At 43.2% G+C, this 8327-nt stretch overlaps 1 protein-coding gene across 1 annotated transcript in view; it reads left to right on the top strand.

Annotated features, from left to right (window-relative positions):
- epha8 (eph receptor A8) overlaps positions 1-7971 on the top strand; it is a gene marked incomplete at both ends in the record, with an annotated part of 275829 nt that extends 267858 nt beyond the window's left edge. The window contains 1 exon segment of the mRNA XM_084315587.1: positions 7857-7971. Within this exon segment, the coding sequence (XP_084171713.1) occupies positions 7857-7971 (115 nt within the window).
- Between the last annotated feature and the right edge of the window lie 356 nt (positions 7972-8327).

An 8327-nucleotide genomic window follows, 5' to 3' on the forward strand; every position in this document is an offset into this window, starting at 1 on the left:
GACCTATAAACACATGAAGGGTGCCGTGACTGAAAAAAAAGGTTGAGAAACGCTGGTATATGGTGTGGCTCTTTGTGGTACCACAGTCATTTTTTTGTGGCTCTTAGTCTCTGACTGGTTGGCCACCCCTGTCCTATATCATTCAACTATCGATTTGAACATGCACAAAACAATATTCACATTGCAACATACCAATTACCACGTCGACCACCACCACCACGTCGTATCATGCCCAGCATGCAACTATTATCACTTACATGATAGCTACACACTTCAAAGAGCCACTTCAAAGGGCGTGCACATGCACACACACACACACACACGCACACAAGACAACCTAACTGTAGCACATGGTAGCGTGGCCTGTACTGCATGCCTACTATATCCTATATCATTCAACTATCGATTTGAACATGCACAAAACAATATTCACATTGCAACATACCAATTACCACGTCGACCACCACCACCACGTCGTATCATGCCCAGCATGCAACTATTATCACTTACATGATAGCTACACACTTCAAAGAGCCACTTCAAAGGGCGTGCACATGCACACACACACACACACACGCACACAAGACAACCTAACTGTAGCACATGGTAGCGTGGCCTGTACTGCATGCCTACTATATCCTATATCATTCAACTATCGATTTGAACATGCACAAAACAATATTCACATTGCAACATACCAATTACCACGTCGACCACCACCACCACGTCGTATCATGCCCAGCATGCAACTATTATCACTTACATGATAGCTACACACTTCAAAGAGCCACTTCAAAGGGCGTGCACATGCACACACACACACACACGCACACAAGACAACCTAACTGTAGCACATGGTCGCGTGGCCTGTACTCTACATCCCTACTATATCCTATATCATTCAACTATCGATTTGAACATGCACAAAACAATATTCACATTGCATTAGTAAACATGACGTACCGTTGCCCCGTCGACCACCACCGTGTCCGACTCCCACGTCTGAATCGTGCGATGAATCAGACTCATACCTCCGACCCAAGCCGAGATCATCGTCAGATGATTCCGGAGCTAGAATATAATAAATGCATATCAGCGTTAGGTTTGGCAAACTAACGTTACATAGTCACAGAATAAGCGGTAGGTAAATCATCAAATACACGTTTCACACACACACAATCACATGCATATCGCCGGCGTTGGTTTGTCGAACTAACGTTACATAGTCACAGTATGTAAATCATCAAATACACGTTTCACACACACACACAATCACATGCATATCGCCGTTGGTTTGTCGAACTAACGTTACATAGTCACAGTATGTAAATCATCAAATACACGTTTCACACACACACATATATATATATATATATATAAGACCGTGTAATTACCTGGTGGTTCCCAATCGGCGCTCCCATCAGATTCGTGGGCGGTCGAATCGCTGTCCCCTGACTCGCATGAAGAAGCTATGACCACAGCGGCAGCCTTCCTCTTCCTCGAACTGCGTCGGGTAGAGCCGCTCCCGGTCCCGGGGAGAGACGCGTTACTGGGCCCAGCAACGGTCTCACGGCTCTCTCCGATCGGAGCTACCAAAGACGTTGGTGCTGTTGGTGCTGCTGCTGCTTGAACAACCGCGGGTCCAAACGCCAGCTTCGTCTGAACAAAGCGACCCGCCGCCGGATTGTCCCCTCGCTTTCCTACACTACGTCTCTTCATACTGATCTAAATGAAACTACTAACTGATCAAACTACTATTACTACTACTGAAATATACTACCTAGACTACACACTAATCCCTCGAATAGTACTACTACTTAGCACGACTAAGTACTTTCTAAAGCACAGCTGAAACCTTACAATTAGTCTGATACTACCACTATACTGTATAACACTATAAATATAGACTATAGGCTGATCTCAATTCAAATCTCTCTCTCAATCTCTCTCTCTCTCTCTCTATCGCTCTATCTATCTCTCTCTCTCTCTCTCCTCCAAAACCTCGTAGATTCTGGGATCGCGCTAACGTTTTATACCTGTGGTTACATTGGCCAGGTATGCTGGCCAATCAAATGCCAGATTCATTGTGGGGTACAATATTCCCCCTATTGTGATAGTGTTAGAAAATAGGGGGACACTGCCACCTAGTGAAATTTGAGAGGAAATGCAGTTTCCGGTTAAAATTTTCTTCCAAAAGCTCGGCGGTGAAGTTCAGACGGGGAAAATCGAAAAAAGATGTAAACAGATCAAAGACGCTGTACAGCGTCCTCGGCACCTTGAGCATGGCCGGGAAAGACGCTGTAAAGCGTTTCCCGGCACCCAAAGTGTTAAGATAAGATATTCTTTATTGATCCCGTTGGGGAAATCTGGATGTCATAGCAGCATGGGGGAGGGGGGAGGGGAGGTACAGGTATGGGCAGGGTAATAGTAGAAAGACACAAATATAGGAAATATAATTAGATCTGAATATGAAAATATGAGAAAAATAAACTAAATAAAATGTGCAGATGAGGGTCTGTATGCCCTATCGGTTATTTTATATGTTACAATAATTGCCTATAATATAGGCAATAATCTGAATATATACTATGAGTAAGTATACACAAGGTGCAGTATATACACAAGGTACCCTAACATGATATACATCATGGCATGACATGATATACATCATACGTTGTAGTCCGTGCAGGTTTTGGAGGTTAAGAGTCAGACACACTTAGTGGTCAGACATTCCTAACATTCCTAACTAACTAAAGTTCTTGAGTTCTGCAGCCGTTAGTTCTCGGGCTGCTGGCAGCAGTCCATGCCCACGGTTGTGGAGCCTGATGGCCACTGGCACGAAGGACATCTTTTCACCAGACAGCGCGGACTCTCAGTGGCGAGGAGTAACGTGTGGGAGGCTCACCCTGCCCCCGATACTTCCTGACTCTGCTGTGCAGGCGTCACCCAACCGACCTGTAGGAGTCGCTGTCCACAACGTCCAATCCCCACCCATCGACTTTCCACCCGCTACCTCTGCCAATTGAGATAGTATGACGACTGGCCCAAGCCACAGGCAATGCTGACTCCGGGAGTCGAGACTGCAGCCTCTTGCATTGGTGACGAGCACAATCTCCGATACACCACCCAGCCGCCGCAAATAGTGTTCTTTCAGTTTCAGTTTATTTAAAAAGGACAGTACACATTAATAAACATTTCTGTAAATGTTTCAGTTTTAGCCAGCTGGCTAATTCGCAAATGTAGTCCTTTTGGCAAGATGTTATAAGACCAACCATACACCTAAAACAGAAGCATTAAGAGTAAAACACAGTATTTACAACACAATCCAACATAATAGTTTTTGTAAAGGTGTGGTAGGTAGCACAGTGTCTTATTTCAGTTGGTAGGGTGTTCCAGAACTGAGTGGCTCTGACTGCAAAACAGGACTGACTGAAGGAGCTGGACCTAAACGGCACAGTATACAGTCCCCTCTCTGGGTAGATCTTGTGGACCTATTATGAGATTATTTTTTTTACAAAAGTACTGAGAGGTGGAGGAGCCTTGCCTTCTTTAACATACTGATGTTGTGTTCTCTGACAAGGATTAAAAGGTATTAAAACCTATAAAGAAAAACATAATCCAAAGTGATAAGTGGGTTTATTTATGTCATGCTATGAACAAGTCAAAGGCTCAGTGCTTTCATTACTGTACTTTGGATAATTCCGTTGGTACACAACACTATAATAAAACTGTAATTGAAATCAATTGCTTGCCACCAAAGGGGGGGACGGGTTATTAGAAGACTAGGGGCAATGAGAATCTGTATATTTCATGTAATTTCATGTAAAAGCCAGTTTTGTCAGTCTCTAAAAACTCAATGCACCACTATACCGTATATATATTTATTATTACTGTATATAACCATATATCTATTCACATCTGTCTGTACATACCTGCATATAATCCATTTTACATATCTGTAGATATTATATCTACATCTGTACATATCCCTTACCTACTCTTACTAATTACACTGCTGGCCAGTATGACTTACTACCACGAATGAATGAATGATTGCAGAATGGGTACAATACAGTATGGCTCAATACACACAATTGTTAAGGGGATGCAGACCAGAGAAAGACTTTCATCTTGTTTACATCAGGGTCCCCCATTTTCAATTCATCGTGCACCATAGTGGCTGTGCTTGTGCTGTGTAATGACAATACATTTGAATCTAATCAAATCAAATCAAATCGAAAACATAATAATCATCTAGTGACGACCGATAGGGTTGGTCGACCTCTCAGCTTGAATATAGTCCTGCTCCGGAGTGGGCGAGCTGTGCCGTGTGGAGGATACCATGACGATCTGTCCCATTTAAAAGTGAGCTGCCACAGCCGTGACACTGAAAAGTTAGCTCTGTGACCCGATAATCCAGTTCTGCAGCCTGCCCCCCGGTGTTAGCTGTACTCTTATAGAGTTATATATATATATATGTATATAGGCGGCTGGGTGGCGCAGCGGACATTGCGCTCGTCACCAACGCAAGAGACACCCGGTTTGAATCCGGCTGTCGGCGTTGCCTCCGGCTTGGGCCGGCCCTCATACTAACTCAATTGGCAGAGTCTGGACGTTGTGGACAGCGACTCCTACAGGTCGGTTGGGAGACGCCTGTACAGCAGAGACAGGAAGTGGTGGGGGTAGTGTGAGCCTCCCTCACGTTACACCTCGCCAATGATAGTCCGCTCTGGCAGGTGAAAAGATGTGACAGGCTGCCTCCTCGTGTATCGGAGGGGAACTGACCATAGGCTCCACAGCAAGCTGACGAACGAGTTGAGCTAACCGTCAATGTTAAAACTGAGTGACGAATGTAGTGGGGAGTGTAAACAGTGATTCAACCCCCCTCAATGTACAGTGATTCAAACCCATAACGTTACGCGAAATAACAGCATATAACGTTATGAATAAAACGCGAAATAACAGCATATAACGTTATGTTATATAACGTTTATGAGTGAATCTGGTAGAGTGAATCTGGTAGTTGTTTTGATAAATATGTACATTCCGCCGATTAACATTACATTTCTGCGAGTAGGTCGCTTAACATTACAAGGCTCGCTTGCGTTACGGGCGTGCGGGCGAAAACGAGCGTAGCGTCACGTGGGGTCAGTGGGCCAATCAGAGCAATGCGGAAGCACAAGTGCGTTGCCTTAAGTGTTCACGCGGAGGGGACACGTGATGCATGGCTTCTATCCTCCCTACAACCGGCCAGTGGGGGGCATATGCAAGCAACGTTCAAGACGAAATTGGGATGGGAGAAAAATAGAAAAAGAGGAGAAAAAGTGGATTATATATATATATATACTGTGATTTAACAAAATAATAGCATATTGAAACCCCCACAAACACGGGGAGAACATGCACACTCCACACAGTAAGGTCCCAGGACCTTCTTGCCGTGAGCAGTGTTGTGCTAGTTACTGAAAACTAGTAACACAGTTACTTTACTAGTTACTTCATTTCAAAAGTAACTCTGTTACTTTACTAGTTACTTACACCCAAAAGTAATGCGTTACTGTGAAAAGTAACTATTTAGTTACTTAAAACAAATTTAAGATTGCTCCCATGCCCTTACAGATACAAATTTGTTGATAAACTTGACATTCACATCACTGAACTCTGCTAAGCAATGTGGTCTATACAAACACAAATCTGACACAAACACAAATGTTGTCCCGAGTCCTGACGTAATAAGAAATGCGCCGTGCCTAATTGTATCGCCGCTTAGGTTGAAGGAACAGCCTTGATGTCGCTGGAGCGATTCCTTATAACCGTCTTGCAACGTTGTTTTAAGATATCAATCGTGCATTGCAACGTTAGAATAGTTAGGATATCAATTGTGCATGAAAGGACTATATTTATATTGTTTGATTAGTATTGATGAGATTCCCTGGCAGATTCGTACAGTCAAAATCCGTTGATCAACTTGAGTTTCCATTCATTTGCATTCACATCACTGCACTCACCAAAGTCTGCGGTGGTCGAGATGTAACGTTAGTCCAGCCCCTCAAACATTTTCTTTATTTCATTTCCATGTTGTATATTCTCTCTCCAAGTAGTTGGAAAAAGTGTCCCGTCCCATTTGCTGTGTGTCGCCTGGTATCATGCTAACTACTGTAGATCCCTGAAAGCGGGTGGCGAGTGGCTTCGGATGAGTCCTGGTCGTTAACGTTAGACTCCGCTACTAGCTTCGTTGAAGCATGGGCAGTAGATCATCTTTGAGCCAAAACACAAATTACATTTAACTAAAAAGTTATTTTCTTTGTGCTCGACAAAAGAGAAATAGTGAAAATATCCATGTGAGTAGTGGCCCGTGGGCGCCGCCATGACAGTAAAGAGTAAACAAAACACGCCCACAGCACAGCGTGTCCCCGCAGCCGCAGGTGAAATGACACACAGACAGGAGTCAGGAGGACTGCGCTAAATCACTACCGCTCGCTAACAATCTACATACAAATAACGCAGTAACGAACCATTTAGTAACGGTAACGTTACTGAATTTCAAAAGTAATGCGTTAGAGTACTAGTTACCGCCAAAAGTAACAGCGTTACTGTAACTGTTACTGTACTTTGTAACGCGTTAGTCCCAACACTGGCTGTGAGACAATAGTGCTAGAACAACTGTGCTAGAACAACTGTGCAGTCAGTGCAGATTATTCGGTGCATCTAAACAAGACATTGTCATCCAAATAAAGCCAGACTATTGAACCTTTTCCTTTATGTTTTATTGAATGCACGCTGACATTGAGGTAAATCACACTAACACTGTGGAATGATTTGACCAGATATCATACATGGAGGCGGACGGCAGAGCCTTGACAGGGGGTTGTGTGTGTTGACAGATGTGTCTGGGAGTGAAGGCGCACGTGTGTGTGATTGTGCATGTTTGTGCGATAGTAAGAGAGACAGAGAGTGGGAGAGATAGTGTGTTTGTGCATGTGTGTGTGTGAGAGAGAGAGAGAGAGAGAGAGAGAGAGAGAGAGAGAGAGAGAGAGAGAGAGAGAGAGAGAGAGAGAGAGAGAGAGAGAGAGAGAGAGAGAGAGAGAGAGAGAGAGAGAGAGAGAGAGAGAGGAGGGAGGGAGAGAGGGAGAGAGGTGTGTTGGTAAATGTCCCTATTACGTAATGAATATCTTATCCTGACTAAGACCTCCATATCTGTCTGAATATACCTGCATTATAATCCTTCTATATACCTACTTATACACCTGCATATTAACCCATATGACTCTGTATGATAGCATCTACAATAAGGCTGTATATACAGTATATATTTATATTCTTATCATATATACAGTATATATAATATAGAGTATCCTTTTTACATATATCTATATCTACTGTATATCTGTACATATCCCTTACCTTCTCCTACTAGTTACACTGCTGGCCAATATGACTTACTGCCATACTGTCTTTATACCTGTATCACTGTACATATTAATACTACAACTCTGTACAAACATCTGATTAGCACTATTCTCGGTGGTACTAATTTATATGTTATACCCAGTTTAATCACCTGTACATTGTATATTACTATTGCACTTTACTGTTACATTTGCACTCTGGTTGGATGCCAAACCTCTTTTTGTTGTACTGTACTTGTGTGCTGTATGATGACAATACATTTGAATATACTCTAATCTAATTTGATTATAATAATAATAATAATAATAATAATAATAATAATAATAATAATAATAATAATAATAATAATAATAATAATACAGAAATAAAAAAATAATGAGCTTGATTGCATGTGATAGAGACAGGATATTGTGACACAGATGGACATCTGTGTGTGTCTCCTGCAGGGACATCCAGAGGCTGGGGGTCACGCTGATGGGTCACCAGAAGAAGATCATGACCAGCGTGCAGCTGATGAGGGCGCAGGTGCTGAACAGGAGCGTGCCGTCGGTGCACGTATAGCTCCCGGCGCCCGGCTCCTGAGGCTCCCTGAGGCCACGCCCCCTGGCCCCTGCCTGCCTGCCTTCTCCGGGGGTCTGGTGGAACACCAAGCGATCCGATCGGAGGAACCGCAGGAGAAACGGCGAGACGATGACACGACGCGTGAACTTTCCAAGACTTCCTTTTTTTCTCCCCTTTGAGAGATTGAACTGACGAACGAAAAAAAAAATATATATATACATACGTGAAAGGTTTTCAGTACGGAGCAAAGTACTTAACGACTTCTTTGGGACAATTGTGACTTTTTTCTTTTTCCTATCCAGTTACATTTTATGAGTTCGATGTCTTGTTTGTAAAACAGAAGGACTGCCTTAATA

The sequence above is a fragment of the Notolepis coatsorum genome, assembly GCF_963971535.1.
Source record: "Notolepis coatsorum genome assembly, chromosome: 6".
In the NCBI taxonomy this organism is placed as follows: Eukaryota; Metazoa; Chordata; class Actinopteri; order Aulopiformes; family Paralepididae; genus Notolepis; species Notolepis coatsorum.